Source organism: Bemisia tabaci, chromosome 9 (assembly GCF_918797505.1).
Source record: "Bemisia tabaci chromosome 9, PGI_BMITA_v3".
Taxonomy (NCBI): Eukaryota; Metazoa; Arthropoda; class Insecta; order Hemiptera; family Aleyrodidae; genus Bemisia; species Bemisia tabaci.
In genome coordinates, this window is record NC_092801.1 from 6,110,691 (window position 1) to 6,133,577 (window position 22,887).

Below are 22,887 nucleotides of genomic sequence, written 5' to 3' on the forward strand. Positions count from 1 at the left end.
TTTTCCAAGAGGAATGGCGATTAGAAAATGGGAAGGCCAAAAATTTGCTGCATTTCTGTAGTAAAGAAACTCTGAACTTAAGGTGATTCGATGGACACCATATTTTTTGTCAGAACGGCATGCGATATATCGCATCAATTGGTTCCATTTTTTCAGCTACTTGTCATTTTTCTCGAATTTTGAGATCGCAATTCTGTTGTCAGGAGACTAAAGCACTCACCAATTTTAACAAAGAAATTCAACGTAATAAAGGCGTGGTTTTTTTAGAGAGAAAATATCGCATTCGATACTGATATCGAAACTGCACTCGAATGCGATATTTTCTCTCTAAAAAAACCACGCCTTTATTACGTTGAATTTTTTTGTTAAAATTGGTAAGTGAGTGCTTTAGTCTCCTGACAACAGAATTGCGATCTCAAAATTCGAGAAAAATGACGAGTAGCTGAAAAAATGGAACCAATTGGTGCGATATATCGCATGCCGTTTTGACACAAAATATGGCGTCCATCGAATCACCGTAAGTGCAGTGTACCTCAGTGTTGCTCTTACGTATGATCAATATTAGTAAGTACGTATTAACTTGTTATTTTTTCCTTGCAAAATCAACAGTTTCCTCTTCAAAATGGGTCCAAGTAAAACAAAGTCATGTGGAATTATTTCAGCAGAAATCCTGTTCTTTTTCATCTGGTTCGCTACTAATTACGTATCACCATTACTTATGTGCTGTATTTCAAAACTCAATCTGAGTATATTTGAAACACCATATCAGTGACTAAACCATGAAACCTTATATGTCTGTTCAAGACATCGCAGACATCTTTTGTCTGTTGTGATCGTTGATGAGAGAACTAATCAATCAGTCTAATCTCTTTAAAACTTTCAAGGTTTTTCTTCTCTGTGAAAATACCAAGCCCCTGGGTCAATTCGGAAAAATAAATTAGAAGTAAAGATTTCGAAATTGCAAGGCTTGTGAATACAGTCACATCGAAATTCAGAGAATCAGAAATCCACTAGCCGGAAAATAGAGTGCTGTATTTCCTCCAATTGTAATTTCTTAAAAAGTAAATATACTTGAACTGGATTGAATTTTGCATTGAAGAACTGCAGTTTCTGTCTCATTCGTGAAATCACCTATCTACATAGGGAAAGTAATGAGATAAATGTGATGTTTCTAAAATGAATCAGAAATGTTAGTTCCTCATTGCAGAATGCAGTTCAACTGATCCACGCAATCTTGATACGAAGAGGTCCAGATGGTGCTGCAGTGCATAAAATCGTCCATTACATCGAATGTTGTATTTCATTAATACCTTGAAAGACTGGTCATCGCCCGTTATCGTACTTTTGCAAAACTCAAGCTAGTTTACGCAGAACATTACCATCCTTCACTCTCAAATGCAAACTTTTCTGACAACTGGCGAGTCTCTGGATCTTAAGGTGATTCGATGGATGCCATATTTTGTGTCAAAACAAAGTGCGATATATTGCATCGATTGGTTCCATTTGTTCAGCTACTCGTCATTTTTCTCTAATTTTGAGATCACAATTCTGTTGTCAGGAGACTAAAGAATTCAGTTACCAATTTTGACAAACAAATTCAACGTAATAAAGGCGTGGTTATTTTAGAAGAAAAATATCGCATTCGATACTGATATCGAAACTGCCCTTGAATGCGATATTTTCTCTCTAAAAAAACCATGCCTTTATTCCATTGAATTCGTTTGTCCAAATTGGTATGTGAATTCTTTGGTCTCCTGACAACAGAATTGCGATCTCAAAATTCGAGAAAAATGACTAGTAGCCAAAAAATGGAACTAATTGATGCGATATGTTGCATGTTGTTCTGACACAAAATATAGCGTCTATCAAATCACCTTAATATCCATTTTATTGCTACAGAGCGCCCACCGCAGTGAAAGTGCCAGAAAATGCAAGTAACTAGAAAAAAAGTACGCTTGCTTTTTTCAGAAACGTTTAAGTTTTTCATATTTCCGACTATCCCTCCTTTCTTTTCATCCTGAAAGTTCCAGAACCATAAAATCCTAATTGAAGGAAGTGTTTTACCATCAATTAATTTTTTTCTCTTTTTTCTATGAGTTGAAAAATCTACGAAACAGGGTTGCCACAGTCAGGGAAAACTGGGAAATGTCAGGAATTTTGAAAAGTCAGGGAAAACCGGGAAATGCCAGGGAAAATGACGAAAAAGTCAGGGAAAATTTGTTAAATCACCTTCATTTGCTTTCTAGAATGGGTTTGAGGTTTCGAACAACAAATGCCTGAAAACTATTTTCAATTATGTCTTCTTAACCATCCGTCACATCTTCAATTGTCAGGGAATTCAACCAAAATGTGTCTGGGAAATCAGGGAAATGTCAGGGAATTTCATTTTCTAAATTCTGTGGCAACCCTGACGAAAGTGTGAGAAAATCGGTCAAATGTCCGGGTCTCCATCTCATCTCGCAAATATATTCATTTTTTTGCTAGCCTTGATAATGTAATGGTCAAGGTAGTTTGTTGTCAGCACGAAGGTCTCAAGTTCTATCCTTGGTGGTGACAGGTTTTATGAATACAATCCCATAGCGGCATATGCTCAAAAAACATTTCATATTTTTGTATTTAATTCGATAAATGATCAAAAGTATTCGTTTTACAGAGAGACTCCATATACTAACCAGCTGTTGATGACTTCTTTGGAATAAAATGTCATATTTCAAGCTGTCATTGAGATGTTTTGGTAGATATTTTTAACAAAATTCAGAAACGTTTACAGTTTTTTTGACGAAATGAGCTTATTCATTTTTTGATGGACCACTGGACAAGGTCCAAATTTAAGCATTTTGATACATTTTTTTTTAATCAGAATTTCACGTAAAACACAATTCTTGCATCAAAAATTACTGGAATCAACTCCTACTAAGCAATTAACATTTTAATTTTACATTGGTTACGGAAATTTGAATTGCCAGGTGACAAGAAACGCAATACTCTACGTGAGTCAAATCGCGCCTTACAACGGTTTCGGCGGGCTTCTTTAATCGAGTACTGTCCCTTTCCCCACCCTTTATTGTTCACAGGGTAAACGATTTGCTATAGCTGAGCCAAAGTGTCATGATTGAGGTTGCCATATTTTCACGCCGCGGAGACTGCCAACATAACGTTTAGTGTGTAATTTGACTCACGTAAAGCATTGAGTTTTCATGAGCGGGAGGTTTGAATTTATGTGTCAGGAAACATTAAATATCTTGGTCAGGAGTTAATTTCAGTAATTTTCGTTGTGTGAATTGTTTTTTACGTGAAATTTTGGTCATGAAACATGTATCAGAATGCTTAACTCTGTACTTTATCCAGTGGTCCATTACTAAATGTATTCTCTCATTTTAGACTATATGCTTTTTTACTGGAAAAAAGGGGATTACCAGAGTATTTTTTTTTTTGTTGTTGTGAAGGTGACTTTAGATCCCTACGTGTCACACATTTTTCATACTGTCCCTCATTGTAGTAGAAGAAGAAGTAAACTTGTTGATTAGGATCTTGATTCTTTTTTGTTAAATTTTAATATATTTTGTTTTTAGTTTTGTCAAACCATTAGCCGACTACCTTGAGTACCTACTTTATTGCCTTCATCCTTTGCGATTTGAATACCCTAAAATTAAGAAGGAACTCCTGGTTTTTGTATTTGAACGTTTAACTCACCTCTGATTTTAACTTGTGTTAATGCGTTGTAATTTATATTTTCCAGCAATCTAAAAACTCTCCGTCTACTCCAAAGACCTCCAAACTGACCTCCAAATTAGTTGCTCCTAAAGTGAGATCGAAATTTTCATCTCCCAAAATACAGGCTAATACCAGTAGTAGCTCCAATGTCGAACCTAATTCCAATTCGCTTGACCAACAAGTAAAGCCATATTTGTTTATTTTCTAACTTCGCGCCTTCATGTTTGTCTTGCATATTAATCCTCATCTAGGGCTGTCTGTGTGGATATGTAACTACATGTATGTAATCCATATTTATGGCTACTAACAGCACCCAAGTTTGCCAGCAGAAAATTGAGCTCAATCAATTTCATCCCAGCTTTCTCTCAATCGAGATAGAGCCGTGATATATTACCCAGCACATAGTATGCAGCCCCCAAATTTTAAGTCACACCCTCATTGAAGCCGAGTGTCAAAATTGAAATTCCCAGTCCCTCTTCCTCCCATTTTGATAGCTGAATAACTTTGGTTTATGTAGGCAAAGAAACTTTTATCAAACAAGTCAGAAAATGTAAAGGTGGGCAGGGCAGATAGTTGTCTATCAGTGAGAATCAAATGCTGAATTTTTTTAATACCTCTAGTCAGATGCCTTGAGTCAGAGCTTTCCCAATTTTGAAGTGCCAACTCTGTCACTATTTCAAGGTTTTTGATGTATTAAAAACATGTTTGGAATAAATTCTCTTCTCACATTTCTGCTATGATCTGTTGGCCAAATCTAGGGGAGACGATGGTTGAGGATGGAATCAAGGATCATCCAAACACCTTGAAATGTTGTTTCTAATTCGTGTTATATTTTGCATGTACCAGGCCATTCTTTTGCTCATGTTTGATGATATTGACTCAAAGTTTATCATTTATAAATCTTGACTCCATCTGTAGCAATGCGTGAATCATCAGCTGTCGATATTTTTCCGTTTAAAGCTATGGTAAAGAATCGATTATTGAGGTATGCCCTGATAATCGATCCTTTTCCATCAATTTAAAAGGCAGATCAATTGATTCATCGCAAAACACGCCATGTCACTAAAAACGATTAGAGGGCTGAGGGCTCCTACAATCTCTCGCAGAATAAGTTTACCCGTTTCTTGCATTTACTTTCAATGCTATCTGACGTCAGACAATCTTCTGTCTCAAAATCAGTTTAAATATGCGTAAACTTACTTGGCGTGGACTCTATTGTAAAGAGGATGTCTGGTGAAATCAGAGGACACTTGGTAAACTGTTTAAATCATCGTGTTTTCTGCCCTGTTTTGCAATCTCTTACTTTATTCTCGTTAACTTTCCGTGTGATATGATGATGCAAATACCCTAAAAAATATCGTCAATCCGTCCCTTCCTTTATGAACTCCCCTAACTATTTGATCTGTAAATAGGTTTGTTTCGTAACTTACCTGTCAAAAATTGTTGATAGTAATTCCATAACTATGCATTACATCCTCTGTAATCCACTTCTTGCTGATTTAGCCTCACTAGCAGCAGACTCATCTTGCAGTATGCTTTTATCAACTGAATCTTTTCATTCCCTTGTACCATAGTGATCCTGGTTTTGTCTCCTTTCATCTGTCAATTCTTGTTTCATCAATAACGTACTTTCCTCCATCTAAATGTCCGAACCCTTTGACCATTCATTGTTTTTTCTCCCTGGAGATCAACCTTTCGTTCTCCCTACAAATGAATGCGCTCTTATGAAACATGTTCAGTAGTCAGGTTTCTGGTGGTCTGAAAAACCTGAAAAGTCAGGGAATTTATGGCGACCTGGGAAAGTCAGCATGAGTCAGGAGATGTGTAGGAAAAGTCAGGGAATTTCACAAAGAGCATTTCAACTTAATAAATTTAGTGAGTGCTATTAGCGATGATACAAACGATTTCCGAGTATCTTTTTTACATAATTTGAATTTTTAGAAGTTGAAATTACATCAAAAGTTTAACAAAAGTCAAAGGAATTAAAAGAAAAAATCAAAGTGTAAGTTATATTCGAAGGTCAGGGAAGAGTTAGGGAATTCAGAAATTTTGGTGTTAGAGAAAAGTCTAGAAATAAGAGAATGAAGAAATTACGGAAATCCTGGTAGTTGTGCTGAATCATCTAGTTGTGAGAAGCAGTCAGTAACTAATCTGCTGATTGATCGGTTAATTTATTGACAAGCCTCTTATAAAGAGGATCTTAAATAGAGGAAATGACTTGCCCATGAATTAATGGAGAACTTTGTAGTTGAAAACTCTTGATCGAATGATATGGTACGTAATGATTTAGTTATTTATATGTAGTTCCACCAAATATCGATGGCCATAGTGTGAAACCACGTTTCTTCATTTGCAACGTTGCAGACCTCCTGTCTTACTTCATTGTTCCATCGGAAAACTAGTCAAGGTAATTTCTTGAAAACTTCCTTGATTGTTCCTCTCTGTAAGCAAAATATTCTGTATAAATTTCGAACTCTAAAGTTGGCTTGTTTCTTGGCGGAAAAATGAATTAAGAGCGGAAAGTTTGAAACTCTGCAATAGAGATACATGGTTTTGCACTTTGGTCATCCAAATGTTGGTTTCCGCGTACGAGCAGAATCTGCAGGAAGAGGATCAAAGAATTTTTTTTTAATCTACTCGATTTTGTTGATACCGGTTAGCCGTATAGAAAAAAGTTGAAAATGGACAACACTTCTTTATACTTTGTATCAAACTCGTTTGTTTTGGTGTCCTACATTTCAAGTTTTCTGCTCTTCTTTTTCCAAAACCAAAAAAATCACTTTTCTAATCTAATCCTTAGATCATAATTGCTGATTGTACATTCATTTTCTTTCAAAATGTCTTATCCTTTATTTGGTTTCTAAGTATATTTTCACTGCACACATTATCAGGGGCTGGGGGTCAATCACCCCCTGAACATTGGTTAAATGTGTCCCACAGAGGCTCCTCTAAGTAAAATTTAAGGGCCCCATTTAATACTCCTGCCTTTAAGGAGAGTCCTTTAAAACTCCATTACCTTCATTGAAAGAAGCTCCCAATTCTTTTTTTGGTAGCTTTCCCCTCCCAGAAACTTTTAAAACAATCTGGAAACTTTAAAAGTATCTATCTCAGTCTCTCTCTGTGAAAGAACCGCACCAGTAAATCTCTTTTTATATTTGTTGAACTTGATCCCAGGACCATCTACGGACCCTTATTTTGTTATCGTTAATGTTTTTCAAACTTGATTTTCCCTCTTACCGCATTATATCCTAACAAAACCTGTGTGGAATTCCTTATTGGTACTCTATATTCTCTAACCAAACTTTTTCCTGGAAGGTGTTTGAAAGAGGTCAACTAATCGATTAATTTTTGATTTGATAAATAAGAATGGATGTAACATCATCGCAGGACGTATTAACATCAAAACCTGTTTAATGACAGGGTTGCCACAGTCAGGGAAAACAGGGAAATGTCAGAGAAAATTGTTGAATCACCCTGTGTTGCCCCCGAGAATGCGTTTGATGTTTCGAACAACAAATATTGCATAAAACCATTTTAAGTAATGTCTTTTTAACCATCCTGCACATTGTCAAATGGCAGGGAATATTACTGAAATGCGCCGGGGAAATCAGGGAAAAGTTAGGGGATCTTATTTTCTAAATTCTGTGGCAACCTTGAATAAAATGTCAAATATCATCACAAAACTCACTTTTGCTAAATTTTGTTTAGTTAGACCGCCGTTTCAAGGAGATTTCACTGATGATCATTAGATAATGATCAGTTAACCATATTAATTTTTTTGCAAAAATTAGTTTCTCAAAAATATTTTAAATGTGCATTTAATTTGTTTTTCCAGATATTTATTTTCTGTCTTCTAATGAGCACCATTTTTGAGTTGAAAGAATGCATAGTGAAAGTCAGTCAATAATTTATCTTTATAAAATAAGCTTTATCTGCTGTTATAACTTAAATTCATTGATTTTAAACAAATAAGTGAACATGTGTATGTGGAAAGATTAGATTTTTTTTCTCATTTGGTAGAATTTTATTGGTTTAAAGTAAGCGCATCATATGATTATATTTTGGAAGTCTTATTCATCTCATATATGTATAAAAAACCTTTGAAAACTATGTAAATTCATAGTTTTATACGCAGCCAGTTGATTTCTTGACAGATGTCCAGGTTTTGAAAACTCATATTCATGAGAAAATTTCTGCCTGCCTGCACTTTTCTACTACAGCAATGAAATTATTTTTTTCGGATTCGAACACCATTTGCTCTTGCGTTTAAGTACCTTTAGTACTTTAATCTCCTTTCTTTCATCGTGGAAAAATTTCATGAAACCTATCCTGTCGTTATTAACTCGCTTTTAAGCTCATTTTGTCTCTGTTTATTTGTGAATTGTTTTCTGTGTATCATACTGTGCTTGTTTGCATTTATGTGTACATATTGCTGGCCAAATATATGTGAATATGTTTTTGTTTGTTTTTAATGTCGGTCATCATACAATCTCAGTTGACCATAACCATTTTACCTTCTGCTCTGCATGTGTTTGTACAGTTTTTCACCATGTTTTTTATTTTATGTCTTGTATTTATGTTATTAATTCGGCATGTCATGAACAACAAGCCCAGATAACAGTTAATTTAACAAGAGGGTGCTCTTTCTCTGCCCCTCACTACCAAAAGTCACTAATTTCTACTACCAAAATCATTTAATCAATTAACTCTTTCTAGTATGAGATTACCATATCTTTTATAGGGTTTTAGAGTAATGAATGTTTCATAAATAAATTGGTATTAAGTAAATTAGTCTTAAGTCAGCCTTAAAAGTGTCCTGCTCTTTTGAGAGAACCTCTCTTGGAATAATGCAAGAGTACTAAAGAATGGATTTTTCGAATTTTGTACTCTCTTATCATTCTCGTCTTTTTGAATATTTCCAAAACATTAATTCTTTGCCCTATTAATTTTTTTGTCCTGAGTTTCTCCAGGCTTCATGAGTCAGTTGCGCTAGCCACAGAAGCAAGTTTTGATCATTCAAGCTTCCAGACACCAAAAAATAATAAGATTTGTTCAAGCACCAAATTTCTACGTCCAATAGTAATGGAGATATCGTCCATAGGAAAACACAGGGCATGACATCATCCACGGTGGTTTCGCACACCTTATTTCATCTGTGTTTTACGTCACGCAACCAGTGCAGATGTCTTCATCCTTGATTGATGAATCTAAGATGGAAGAAACCAGGGTATGCATTGCCGCTTGTGGATGATGACATCATACGGCTTATGATGACGGCTTATGGATTGTCATAAGCTATTGTTTTTGATGAGCGGTCTTGTTGTTAGTATTGGACTTAGAAACTTAGTAATTTAACAGATCCATTATTTTTTGCTTCTGCTTTTCAGTGCCCAGCTTGAACAACGTTGATGTCAGTTTATTTGGGAGGGAGAAGTTAGAATTTTCTGATCTCAATGTAAACTAAGAAGGTTTATTTCTCACTAAAGAGTTGATTTTTGGCATTTTCAACATTTTCCAAATGTTCTTCTTAAATTTTTAATAAGAAAACTGTCTCATTGTACTTGAACTTATATCTGGTCTAGTTGTTCGCCAATTAATTTTTTTGAAAGGTAATTTGTTCAATCTGTACTTTCATCTACTTTTAAGCTTTTCAATGCAGTAATGAAAGCTTTATTTCAGCTCTCAATCCTTACTTCATTTCACAGTGTCTTGCAAAGTTTATGTCCTCTGAAGATTAAAATGTAACTTCTCTAAGAAAAATAGCCATTTTCCAGGAACATCCTGAGTGAAATTTGTCATATCATGTGTTTTCAATCATATATCCAGCAAAATCAATAGCTTCTGAGCTCATACCACTATATTTTAATAATTTTCAAAATTCCAAGTCGTGTTCCAACTTTTTCCCAATTATTATGATAGAATTTGAAAATCAGTGCATCAGTCTCCGTTGCAACGTTGTAGTGATTAATTTTCCTCTGTTTTTGCATTCAATTGCACTCTTTTCATCAGCAGTGTAGCTTTCTCTCTCAAAGCCTGACTTTTCAAAAAACTCCTGTTTCTGTGGCCTGAAGAAAAATCAGCCTTTATCATTTGCTAAGGGGTTTCTTTTCGTTTCAACCGTAGTAGTAATTTTTTGCCCTTGGTTTTCAGACTGGTTTTGTCGAAACCTTGAAACCGCAGTTCACACCAGGTCAAGTCATGCAACCAGCCTCAGGTCCGGCATCAACGCAAAGACCACCTCCGGGTCCTGTAATCGACCCAGCAGAGCATGAGGCACTGAAATCTCAAGTCAAAGATTTAACTGAAAAGTTAGACACAATGAGACGTGAGTAACCCAAATCTGCTAAAATTAAAATATCCATGAAGCATAACTTGAGTCTGTCACAGTATCGTATATTATCATCTCTAAAAATCTTGAATGTGCCAGAAAAGTTTTGAAAGATTGCAAACTTGTTGCAAAGCCTTCAGCTCACAGAATAATTCATGACAAGTCTAGGTTTTTTCGCTATTATCCATACTAAGGGCTGAAGTCAAAAAATGCGTACATCGGATTGTGGTGTAGAAGTCTGTAATCATGTTTTATTTCTTTAAAAGAAAACGATGAACAACCAACAATTATTATCGAAATCTCCTGTGAATACTCTTCATACATCTTGAAGAAATCACCCAAAATTGCAAGAAAACATTTTTATTAGTTTTCTCTGCAGAAATAAAACATACTTGGAGATTTTTAAATGAAGGCATGGATTTTTCCACATTTAGCCATTGATGTGATTTATATCACAAGCTTAATGTAATTCTTTATGTTTCCTTCATTTTTTATAATTCAAATCTTTTTTCCATTAAAGGAGTAACGATAAATGAAGTTTCATGCGATTATAATTATTTTTTTCTCCTCAGTGAAACACAAAGAGAAGACGCAAACACTGGAAGCCATGAAAATTCAGCTGGACCAAGCTGCTGAGTTTAAAATAAAAATTATCGAATCACAAGCTAATTTGAAGAAAGACATCGAACGCTTGAAAAAAGAGAAGCAAGATGCTCTAGAGGCCAAAAATGAATTTTCTGACCTAGCAGAAACTTTGGAAATGGCAACTCTCGACAAAGAAATGGCAGAGGAGAAGGTAAGTTTCTCATGAAGTCATATTTTACTTTTTTTCATTCCTCTTTTTGATCCATGTAAGTATAGAAAATATAGAATAATCATTTTTTTTTTTTCTTACTTGACACAAAAGTTAACTTCTGATAATCGATAGCATGCTCAATAAGGAAACGTGCTAAGAGAAGAGGACATGCGTGTCTCATTTTTATGCTAATTCTGGCAATTTCAATAAAGGAGGCCTATCGATAAGGGCCGTTTTTGTCCCCACCCTAGCTGAATTTCCTCAAACCTACGATTTTTTTGCTCATTGGAGGTCTACATTTTCTAAATTTCATCATTATTTGGACTACATTTTGCAATTAGGGACTATAAATTCCGGCCTGGTTTAAAAACAACGCATGTGCCATCCATTTTTCCTATGCACATAAGTATTTTTTCAGATGAGCCAGAATTTATAGCCGCAAATTGCCAAATGTAGTCCATTTGGTCATTTTCGGTCTCTTTTCTAGCCTGAAACTGGCCTAAACGTGAATCGGCAGGCCGATTTTGGCGGAAAATTCAGATTTTTTGGCACTCAACTTCAAACTCGCATTTCCCGCCAAAATCGGCCTCAAGGCACATGTTTTGGCCGTTGTTAAACCCCAAAAGATACCAAAAATGACCAAATAATCATGCATTATGTTAAGTATAAACCTTCAATGAGCGAAAAATCTTCAAATTGAGAAAATTCATGGTGACCTGAAAACGGCTCTTAATGATACCCCTCTTTTGGGATATATTGAGAATCTGCTTTCAGGCGAAGATGGCCAATTGAGAAAAATTTCAGGGTCCTAAATTTCTTAAATCCTGCATATTCAAGTAACTTCTGTGTTTTCTCCACCAATTTTTCTTAGCTATCCAATTCTTAGATATTTTTTCCTTCGCTTCATGTCTTCACAATTTCAGGGGAAACTGAAAAAATTCAGATATCGGGAAATTTGGAATTGAAAAATTAGTGGCTGCACACCTGCGCCATTACTATTCTCTCTGTGTTTTAACAATCATTTATCTTCCAATTCAATCAATCATTATTTGTTCACAGGCAGAAACGTTAGAGTTAGAACTGGAGCAAGCAAACGAAAGGATTGAAGAGCTTACTCTAGATCTCGAAATAATGAAAGCCGAACTTGAAAAAATCACTAGCGGACACAATGCAGAAATCAATAATGAAGATGGAGCGCCCGTCACAAACTATCAGCTAAAACAGTTAGAGCAGCAAAATATCAGGCTTCATGAAACTTTAGTCAGGTATTCATTTCCAGACCCTATTCATTCAACATAGCATTTCGCCATTTGACCACCGCTTTTCTTATTAAAAAACTTTTCTGCCTCATATTGAAAGATATTGCTGGCTTTTTAATTTGTATTACCTTATCAAGGAAGCCTCTAGGAAAACGTAATAAATTCTGATAATTTTTCAGAAGATTTAGCAGGCAACCTGCATTGAGTGCAAAGCGGTTCAATTAAGAAGATATGTTTTCTCAGATGGTCAATTTTACTGAAAACGCAAGAAGACCTGTAATCCTTGGTCAATTGGTGCAACTATGGTAGATGAAATGTTTTTCTGCGGCTTTGTTTATGACTCAATGTTTTTGCAGGATGAGAGATGTTTCTGCACACGAAAAACATGAAACACAAAAACTGCAGAAGGAGCTTGAACAACGAAAGGCAGAAATAAACGATTTAAGAAAAAATACGGACAAATTAACCGCTCGCTGTGCTGAGTTGGAGGAGCAAGTGGCTGATCTACACGAACAAGTACGTCAAATATAGTGATTATCCATCGTTTCTCCTCAGGGCTATCATGAAATAGATACAAGAATAACATATTTAATTGGCTCTCTCACAACAATATCCTTGGTTTCTGCATCTAGCTTTTCCACTTTTTTTTGTCCTCTCCAAAAATTAGTTACTTTGGACATTTTTGAAGAGCCCTAGAACTCATTTAATGATACTAAAATTTGATATAGTTAACACTTAGAGGTAATAAATTCAGAGACAATGTTCATGACTTCTCACCACACTCCAGTCTTCAATCAGAAAACTAATGAACATAATTGCTCAAAAACTGCTGTCTGTTTCATTTTTTTTTTTTTTCAACCAAAAAACATTTGGACAATATTTAAATAATATTAATGATTTTTGAATAAATTTTAAATATTTTGAAATGAAAAAATTTCAAGCAATAAATTCTGCTCTTTTTCCTTTGAAAAAATAGAGCAGGTGCTTTAAAAACTATGCAATAAAGTACAATTCCAGAGTTCAGCTATCAATGACTCTCTCAGGAAACAAACAGAGAACAAGCTTTTACACAAAAAAATTTTCATCTTTTGTGCCTTTTTTTTATCAGCAGGTACATATCAAGCACTGGGGACAGTTTGCAATTCATCTGCTTGTAAAAAGTACGCAATGTTAGTGAATAATCCATTTGTCAAAATCTTCCAACAGAAAGCATCTATTAAAAACCCTTCATCCCTTTAACAAACATATTGATGTTATGTCTTCTGTCTGAGAAATATACTCGTCAGTACAAGATAGAGTATTTGTGAAAAAAATCTGCTAGGTCAATTTCTAAAATTATTTTTGCTGCGCATTTTTTTCTCGCAAAATAGCCCAATCAAATTCGAATTTATGTAGAAATACTTGTCTGAAAATACCACTCACTAAGAATGTCAAGAAGTATAACATATTCAATTGTGTTTCTTTTTCTTTGCCATCAGGTGGATGCTGCTTTAGGTGCGGAAGAAATGGTAGAACAACTTAGTTTACAAAAATTAGTCCTGGAGGAAAACGTTAGTAAATTGCAAGAGGAAGTGTTTGATTTAGAAGCTCTGAAGGACATCAGTGATCAATTGCAAGAAGACAGCCGAGAGCTTGAACTTCAACTCCGTCAAGATGTCGACATGGCAAATGCAACAATTAGAGAGGTATTCGTCCTTGTAACCCTCATCATTTATCATATGTGAGAGAGTAAAGCACGATGTGCCCTAAAGAAAAAGAATATTGAGAATCCTAAGCCTCAGCTTAAAGATTAATGCTGCATCGTACAATGTAAAAAACACCCACGAATTCCACAGATTGATCCTCTGACAGCAAATGCAAAATTTGAAGACAAAGAATGGGAATTTTAAAAAATGAACCATTGAGTCCATTAGTATTCTTGACAGCCTTAAAACGGTTAATTTTAAACGCTTATAACATCAGTAATCATGTGAATGAAGACTACAATAAGACTTCAATTTATTGGATTTCATAGGACCGACGAATTGATCCGTTGTATCGCGGAATCTGTTAAGTCGAATAGCTTGAAGCCCTTGAAGGGAGCGGAGGATAGATCTGCTAAATCACAATTTGATAAATTGAGGTCTTACTGCAGTTCTATTTTTGCTAGGACTTTTTCTTTAATTATACTTGAGTCACATTCGTGGTTTTTTCTCCCTTTTTTTCTTCTCCTTTTTTTCTCCCTTTTGTTTCTCTTTTTTTCTCCCTTTTGTCCTCTAGTATAAAAAATTAGTTAATAATTTGTCCAAAAGCGTTCAGAAAATTATTTGAATGAAGCTAACATGATTCAGATTTGAATCTTATAACGCAAACTAACTCATTTTGAAAAAAAGTAGGAGGGGTAGTATCTGGAGATGTCAAAGAGTAAATAATACATAATAACCTATGTAACTTGATAGAAGTATTTTATTTTGCTAAGAGGACAGTGTCCTCAACCTCTGGAATCTTGACCAAGAAAAAATAAGGTCGTGCAATTGAACTGTGTCAGGCTCAAGTAACACAATTTATTTTTGGCAATTTGTGGTTTATTTTCTGTGGAATCTTGCCAAACACGCCATGCTACCAAGAATTTTTCATTTCTCAATAATTTTCAACTCATAGTTATTTTGCAAGAGGTTTAGAATCAATTCAGCGCATTTTAGAATCAACACATTTGCTGCTAATCTCCCCATGCAACAACTTGCGTCCACGGATGAGCCAGAAATAGAGGTTCATAATTCCAAAATGTAGTCCAATTGTTCTTTCTGCTATTCATATTAAGATCAAATCGAAATATAAATCTGACTAGTTTCATGTGAATTATGTATTCTATGTTTGTACTTTGAAATGTCTTCAGGTCCAAAAAGAAAAAGAAAACGCCTTGGAGATGCTAGCAGATAGGGAACTAACGATCGTAAAATTTAGAGAACTGGTCGCAAAGCTAAAAGAACGCTGTCAAGAGCTGGAGCACCAACTGGACAGGGAATGCAACAGTAAGGCAGCCATGAGCCTGAGCATTCCAGAGATGCTCGACTACAAGAAGATTTTCATAGACTCAAAAGCGCTCGCACGTGCCATAGACTTAGAATTAAGACGAATGGAAGTGGAAATGTTGCAGCAGCATGTGAATCTGCTCCAGGCATTCATGCCGGATTCTTTCATGAAAGGCAGTGGTAAGCATAAAAATACTTAACTCTCAGCTTTGTGGAGTGAGCCTCTCTAAATCATGAACGGGTAACTTGTCTTCCGTGTTGTGTACGCTCCTTTTGCAATGGCTCTCAGTCCTCTTCATTTTAATGGAGTGAGACTTTTGATGTATGTTATCTGCACTGTCGCGCTAAGTAAAATCGCTGTATGAGCATTCAAATGTTGCTATTTTTCTGCTAGGAAAATTTTTATCTGTGAAGAAAGCCATGAATATTTCTTCCAAAAATTTCAGCATTTTTACATAAGGTTAAAGAAATAAAATCCTCGGAAAAATCGGAAGAAAAATATTCACAAATTTTAAATTAAAATTTGAGGTTTTCAAAGGAAATTTGGCAACTTCTGATGGCTCATACAGCGCTCTTCCTTAGCTTGGAAAAGTAGAGTTAGGAATATTTGAATATTATAATATATCGACTGTTTAAGTCGGCAATCACATAACTTGGTTTGCGATGTCGCAGACTTCCTGTCATACTTTATTTTTTAAATGGAAAACTACTCAACGGCAATGCTTTAAAACTGCTGTGATTTTCTCCTCTGTGCGTAGAAAATTCTGCATAAACTTCAAGGAATGATGTCAATTTGTTCTCCTTTAAAAAAATAGCCTAGAGGCGGAGATTTTCAGCCTCTGCAAATGAGATATGTGATTGTGGACTTACACTTACGCTGTCGATGTGTGCATGTCTTTAATTTTGTTTTGTGAGAATTCAACACACATTTTATGACTCGCAATAAACTTCCTTTCAGGTGATCATGACGCTGTTCTTACTTTGCTGTTGATTCCCCGGCTGATCTGGAAGAGTGAGATCCTAATTTCTCAAACTAGGGATAAATTCCCAGCTATAGAAATTACTACTAATCGGGAAGCTCTCCTCAAAGATCACTCAGCTAATCAATTTGCAGCGCGGTCGCGTTTTTGTTCTTATCTCTACTTCTTACAGGTATGTTATTTTAACACAAAATTGATAACTGTTTGGAGGGTGGAGTATCGTAAGTACGTTAATCCATTTTACCGTTTCCTTTATCTCCAGATTTTTTGCTATCAGCAGTCTCCAGTGTGATTTCTTATGACACAAAAAATTGAAGTCACTGCTAAGAAAAATAATGAAACTTGTGAAATTCTAGAGTTAAGAAATGGAAAATGTCATCCTTTACGAAAGAAGTTTAGTTTATTCAGGATGATTTCTTATATAAACTCTCTTGTTGAGAGAAAATATAGCACATTTTAAGCGCAAAAACTGTCTCAAATAAAAATTTTAAGGGAGAAGCAATGATAACTTTCTTTATTTCAACTCGTAAGTTTGTTCTTCAGTTTTATTTAGTTTGCTGAGAGTCAGCTTTTGCAAGTTGTTTGATAGACATAACCCTACATCATTGGGTAAAAATGAAATTGATAAAAAAAAAAAAAAATTAAAAAAAGTTAATACTTTAAGAGAGGACAGCTCTTTTCATTGCAGTTGCTCAATTGCAAACAAATATTTCTTTAAAGTAGGAGACGGACTCCAACTCTAAATATGTGCACACTGTCAAAGGAAAAATTAGACGCAAATTTCAATTTTCATAATTTCAATTCCCAGGCTGTGCTGCGGCAGTTCCTTAATGGACTCAACACTTGTCCACCAGATCTTCTGATGAATATAGCAGGCATTTTTCCGGAGTTGAACCTCCATGAGAAAACTATAGATAGCTATGTAGAACTATTGCGAACGAACCAACTAGATGAAAATGTCAATACTGATGCGTTAGAGAAGTGCTTGAATTACTTTTGTGCCATGCATCCAGCGTATCTGCTTCGAGCTGGCGTGAACCTACACCAAAGCTTTTTGCTCTCGGACTATCACAAAGCATTTTCAGCGGCTATTGATAGCCTCCGCACTGATGCTGCAATCATCAATGCCGTGATGCAGGTATGAAAACCTTGGAAAAATCTTAATTTTACTTGATTTGCACTAAAATTACATTTGTACTGGCGCTTATATGTTCTTAAATTTGAAGAATTTGCTAAATCTATTCCAAAGTCCTTAAAATTCGAATCACCTGGTGGTCCAGAAGATCAGTCTTTTTTCATTTTGCTGTGAAGACTTCTAAAGAGTCCACTAATGTTGTCTCTTTGTCATATAACTGCCTATTCATTAAGTATATAGCAAAGAATGAAGGTAAAAGAGAAGGGAACTTTCCTTGTGATTCTTTTGTCCTTCCTTTGATTGTTTTTGTAAGTTCTTCAATTTTTCTAAAAAATCCTTGAAAGGAATACAAAAAATTTTGATCTCATTGGGATTCCTTGTGACTTCCATGAATTTTCTGAAGATTGCAGATAGGTGTAAGGACTTATATCTGAGCTTTCCTAGAAATGAATTAATTTTGGATTTTGGAATCTAAACAAATTTAAAAAATTTTAGTTATGGCTTTCATAAAATCATAGAGTCCCGAATTTTCTTCTCAAAATTTCAAAGTTTTGATAATTATTTTTTTTCAAAAAGGAAACACTGATAAAAATTTGCACAATCATGCCACAGAGGAAAGATTCATTTTTTCAAAAACCAAAAAATGTGTTGTGACAAATGGTAAAACCATGCCATAGAGAGTTACAATTTTTTAGCTAAAATCCAGTTTTCTTAGTTTTACATTTGGTGTAATTTTGTTTCTAGCCGGAATCTAACCCACACGATATTGAACTTTTGTGTCAACACTTAATGACATCGTGTGAAGTCATGTTCACGCACTTGAAACCAGTCCGATTACTCCTGTCTAGCTCACCTGGTGCTGAGAAAACAGCTGATTTTGGTCTTGGAGAAATGTTCTTGCAGAACACTTTATCTCAAGCTCAAACACATGCAATGAAAGCCTCAAAAGTTATCCGTGATATAGCCAGAGTTTCCTTTTCTTCAATTGTAATCACTGGAGGTAATGTCATTCATCAATCCTTTCCAAATATCTTTAAGTAGAGTGACTATTACAGTCATATGCAAGCTTATTTCTATGGGACTATTTTAAAGAAATACGAGGAAAAAATAGTCCCACAAAGTGAAGTGTATCCAAGTGTTGCTTCTGTATAGGTATAATTTTGTCTAAGAAATCAATGATCAGCTTATCGATAAGCAGATAATGATTGCATTGGCTTTCTAGGTGTATCTTTCATTTTCTCAATCAGATTTATCCATCCTTCTCCTCCAATTTAATGAATTCATCTGGTTTTTGTTACATCAGCCGTTGACAATGAAGTGGGAATTGACAAGAACAAAATGTTCGAAATTGCCACGTCTTGTTGTGATCGTGTGTTTGATGATACATTGCAAGGGCCAGTTGCTGTGATCAAAAATGAAATCAATGCCCTAGCTGCAGATATTGCCAATTTAGCGCAGACGATTCAAGAGACAATTCACTCATCATCAAACGTTGCTCAGGCGAAATCGAAATCTTCCATTGAGGTAAGAAAAAATTTTTTTGTCTCCGTTTTGGTTTCTTAAGGCGTATTTTGCATATCATTAGATTCCAATAACCAGAAGAGATTCGTCTATTAGAGAATGAACAAGTATGAAAAAGCAGGAACAAGTAGTATGGGCTATCAAAGATACCATTTCATTCTTCCCTAAGCATTGGAACTAATTTTTGGGTGTAACCATTATGACTTCTTTCCATTCCTACTTCGTTGCTCACCAGACTTGTTCTGGTATTTCCCTGCTCGCCCATCTGCCAAGATAAAATTGACATGTTAAAAGTGATTGAATGGATTGCCACTTTATAGGATGAAATCGCCCTGCTTACCATGATTTGTTCATAGAAAGGCACAAATGCATCGTTTTACAAATGCAAAGTATCAAATTAAATTTGCTAGTGGTGAGCTCCGCTTCATCTGAGCGTTCTATTATCCCAACTGGCCAGCCACCACAAGAGGTCAAATAATCTGGAGTATAGCGTACTTAAGTACCCTGTGAACAATTGAAACAAATTAAAACAACAATCAAAAAACAATTGAAGTCATACATGAGGACGATGTGTAAGAGTTTGCGAATTTTTTTTTTTTTCATATCATTTAGGTTAAGTTTTCTCATATCTCTCTTGCCCCAAGCAAACCCGATTGCCACCAGCTGAGAGAAAAGTGCTCGCAGACAAGGTAGATTTACAAATGCAAAAAATGGATTTTGCAAACTATGCTCAAAAGAGTGGATTTTTAAAAACATTGTATATACTTATCATGATTTTTGTGCGATTTTACCACTGATAAGTCAGTCAGATACATTTCTTGCGTGCAACAGGTCTGTTCCTTTATCTAACAAGGGCTTATTATTCATGTTATATTTCTTGATGTGTTTTCTGCAGATTACGCCACCAATTATGGTTCGTGCCAAGCAGACCAAAGAAGAATTAGGAAACACCAAAGTTCTTCGAACGAAGATCGAGGCTTTGGATGCTGACATTCGTGAGTTAAAAATGACTTTGAGAGCCAAACAAGAAGAAATCGGGGAGTTGTCTGTGAGGAAAGAGTTAGCAGAGAAGAAACTTGCAAATGCTGTCAGAGACAATGAATTCAATACTCAAAAATTACAAGTTAGTATTTTTCTCTCTTGTTAAAACTGCAAAGACTTCTGTCTACTTTTCTGTGTGACTGATATGAATAGATTTTTAAGGAATAGTTGAATTTAGATTTTGTTCATCGTAATTGCAGATGACTTTGAGATTGCGAAGTTTAAAATGATTACAAAAACATTTTTTGGTAGAAGATTGATTTTAAAAAATTAAAATTTGGGGGAACTCTTTTTTTTATTCCAAGATTTTACACAATTTTGCTCCTGTGGCTTTCTTTATATTCTGAGCTATGATTTATGCTGTCTGGGAGAAAATGTGATGGAAAAAAAAACTAAAGTCTTATTTTCATTTTACTGTAGAGTTTGCATAATTTTTTATTATTGATCTATTAAAATTTTGACAAAAAGAATCTCAAGTACAAGGAAACAGAATCTATACAAAAGCAACAAGGAAAAAAGAACTACACATATTTCAAAATTTTGGGTGTATCAAAACACTCATTATCTTTCCTCAAGTTTGCTAAAAACAGACTGAACTGTAGTCAAAACTGTAATGCAAGTCTCAGAAAACAACTAAGCTCTTTTATAAGAAACAGTAAGCCCACAAATGCTGCAAAAATGATTCAAAGGGTTGCAAGACATTGCCAAATTTGTGGGAATGAGCTCCAAACATTGTTAACAGTATATATTTATGTGTTTGGTGGAAATGGTTACCTTGAAATAATGAGAATTTGGACATGTTTGCCAAAGTTATTACGTAGGATTTTTTTTTTTTTTTTTTTTTTTTTTGAAGAAGTCCAACTGGAATAATGTGAGAGAAAATTGGATAAAAATAAAGTAGGTGCAAAAATTATGTGTAGTAACCCAGCATGAGTTTGAATCATTTATCATTCAATTCTTTCAGCGGAAATTAGAAGAAGCGCAGAATCAGCTCAAACGAAAAGAGAAGGAGTTTGAAGAGACAATGGATCATTTGCAATCTGACATTGACAACCTGGAAGCAGAAAAAGGAGAACTGAAGGACAAACTGAAGAACTACTCCAAAAAAGCATTTATCGAGGGTGTTGCAGCCAAGACAGTAGGCGGTTCGTTAACATCACCTGTTCACAGTGGAGGGCCTGTCCAAGTGATCGAGTCACCACTGCTTCTTGACGAGATCGATAACTTACGGAGAGCCCTGGATGTGGTGCAAATGGAGAAAGGGCAGCTAGAAGCGCAGTATTGCCAGAAGATCCTAGATGGCATGAAACCGTTGATCATCCCGCAGAAACCAACGAAAACGAAATTAGACGAACTCAAAATTAAAGCCAAAAATCTTCGCCAGGTATTTTTATTTGTAACTACAGCAAAACGTTTACCCATTCATTGTCCTGCATTTTATCGGATTTTTTCATTTTCTTAGTTGGATATTTGATTGTTTTTTTTTCTCCTTTTACTTCTAAGTCCTAGGTGTCCACAGGACTAGAAAACCAAGAATCATCAGGGGAAAACCAGGGAATTTTATCAACAGACTTGAATTTTGAACAATTTTGAATCTTGAAATCTGATGAAACATCGCATGATATGAAAAGACAAGACAATGATCAAAATGATCATTTTAATCTGTGAAAATCTGAAAGAGTCAGAAATGTTTTCCCCCAGAACACTAAACATCTTGACAGCTATCTTAATTTGATTAATATCAATCGCTTCACCTCCCTTACATTAGCTAAATAGTTCACTTAACGCCTGGAATTTAATTTTCTGCAAAAATAGCGAATGTGGTCCTTTTTTTTTAAAAAATTACTGTGCCTCCTCCGCATTTAGTTCCAATTTAGATTTTTACAGCTCATTCTTCTGAAGAGAATTTGCTCTATGATAAATCTCCTGACCAAACCCTGTTTGCAGCTTGGACATCAAAATGCACAGCTTTGATAACTTTGAACCTAATTTTCTCAAAACTTAAAAACTTGGCATTCATTTTATATACGTGTATGGTTTCAGGTGCTATTACATGACTAGCGCTGCCGCTTGTATAAATGATGTCATCAGCGCCATATTTGATGAAAACAATGTTATCTGATTTAAAACATTTTATATTTCTGTTGAATTTGTATGCACTTAAACATATAAGAAAGTGAATTGAACGGTTTTACTTTAAAATTTTCGTTTCAATAACTATCTTTTTCATTCTTTACAGGAATTGTTAATAAAGTCCTTACCAAAAGTGCCTGATCTTAGCAAACGAATCATTGGTGTGGAGCCAGCCTTAGATCCTGCTTATCAGAAGCATTTCCGTCAGAAAAAAGAAATGAAGGAATTGCAAAGGAAAGCAGATGCTCTTGAGGTGATTTTTTTCATTAATTTGGTTTCAATTCTTCATCCCTCCTAAATCAAAATGACTCATCTCCATTAGGTCCATGTTTAACAGGAAGGAACCAAGCCACATCAGCTATTGCCAAATTTAAATGGGCAGTTTAATTTTTTACGAGAGAACGTTTGTGCAGACTCCTTTGAAAATTTAAGGAATTTGCTTAGCTTTTTACGGAAAATTCGCAGGAATTTGTACAAAAATCCATACAACCGTTTTAATGTAAAAAATCAAAGTGCCCAGTTAAATTTGGCAATAGCTGATGTCACTTGGTTCCTTTCTGTTCAAAGGCTGTCCATTTATCATCTTGAATAGATTCTTAGTGGGGAAAGTTGTTTGATTTTTTTATCCTTAAAATATGTTAAAATTTCTCCTCTTATATGTTCAAACTTTTGGTTAAAACTATTTTTCCTCCCCTGTTTATTCATAATCATTTGACAAACAAGTTACCAGGGTAGAATCTCATTTTCCAAGTCTGAATTCTTATCCTTTACATATTCATGGGCCATTCCTAAAATACATAAAACTAAATAACACTGAAATCGAATTTATTTACTCTGCCCTTTCCCTTCTTACTTCACCATCAACACAGATCTGCACTTCTTAAAAGAATATTTAACAATCAGTTTAACCTACGTTCTAATAAGCATTTTGTGATGAATTTTGGATGAATAGTTGCCACCTCGCATTGA

At 35.1% G+C, this 22,887-nt stretch overlaps 1 protein-coding gene across 6 annotated transcripts in view; it reads left to right on the plus strand.

Annotated features, from left to right (window-relative positions):
* The window catches only part of DCTN1-p150 (dynactin subunit 1), a 37,424-nt gene that overhangs the window by 10,114 nt on the left and 4,423 nt on the right, over positions 1-22,887 (plus strand). For 4 of the 6 annotated variants that reach the window (XM_019045191.2, XM_019045200.2, XM_072304251.1 and 1 more), the window contains 14 exons: positions 3,740-3,895; positions 9,865-10,039; positions 10,615-10,838; positions 11,898-12,103; positions 12,454-12,613; positions 13,576-13,782; positions 14,973-15,288; positions 16,067-16,260; positions 16,897-17,226; positions 17,968-18,223; positions 18,527-18,747; positions 19,640-19,867; positions 20,750-21,169; positions 22,025-22,171. In XM_019045191.2, coding sequence (XP_018900736.2) covers positions 3,740-3,895; positions 9,865-10,039; positions 10,615-10,838; positions 11,898-12,103; positions 12,454-12,613; positions 13,576-13,782; positions 14,973-15,288; positions 16,067-16,260; positions 16,897-17,226; positions 17,968-18,223; positions 18,527-18,747; positions 19,640-19,867; positions 20,750-21,169; positions 22,025-22,171 — 3,240 coding nt within the window. The remainder of the gene's footprint in view (positions 1-3,739; positions 3,896-9,864; positions 10,040-10,614; positions 10,839-11,897; positions 12,104-12,453; positions 12,614-13,575; positions 13,783-14,972; positions 15,289-16,066; positions 16,261-16,896; positions 17,227-17,967; positions 18,224-18,526; positions 18,748-19,639; positions 19,868-20,749; positions 21,170-22,024; positions 22,172-22,887) is intronic. The other 2 variants (XM_019045210.2, XM_072304253.1) reach the window with 1 other exon arrangement.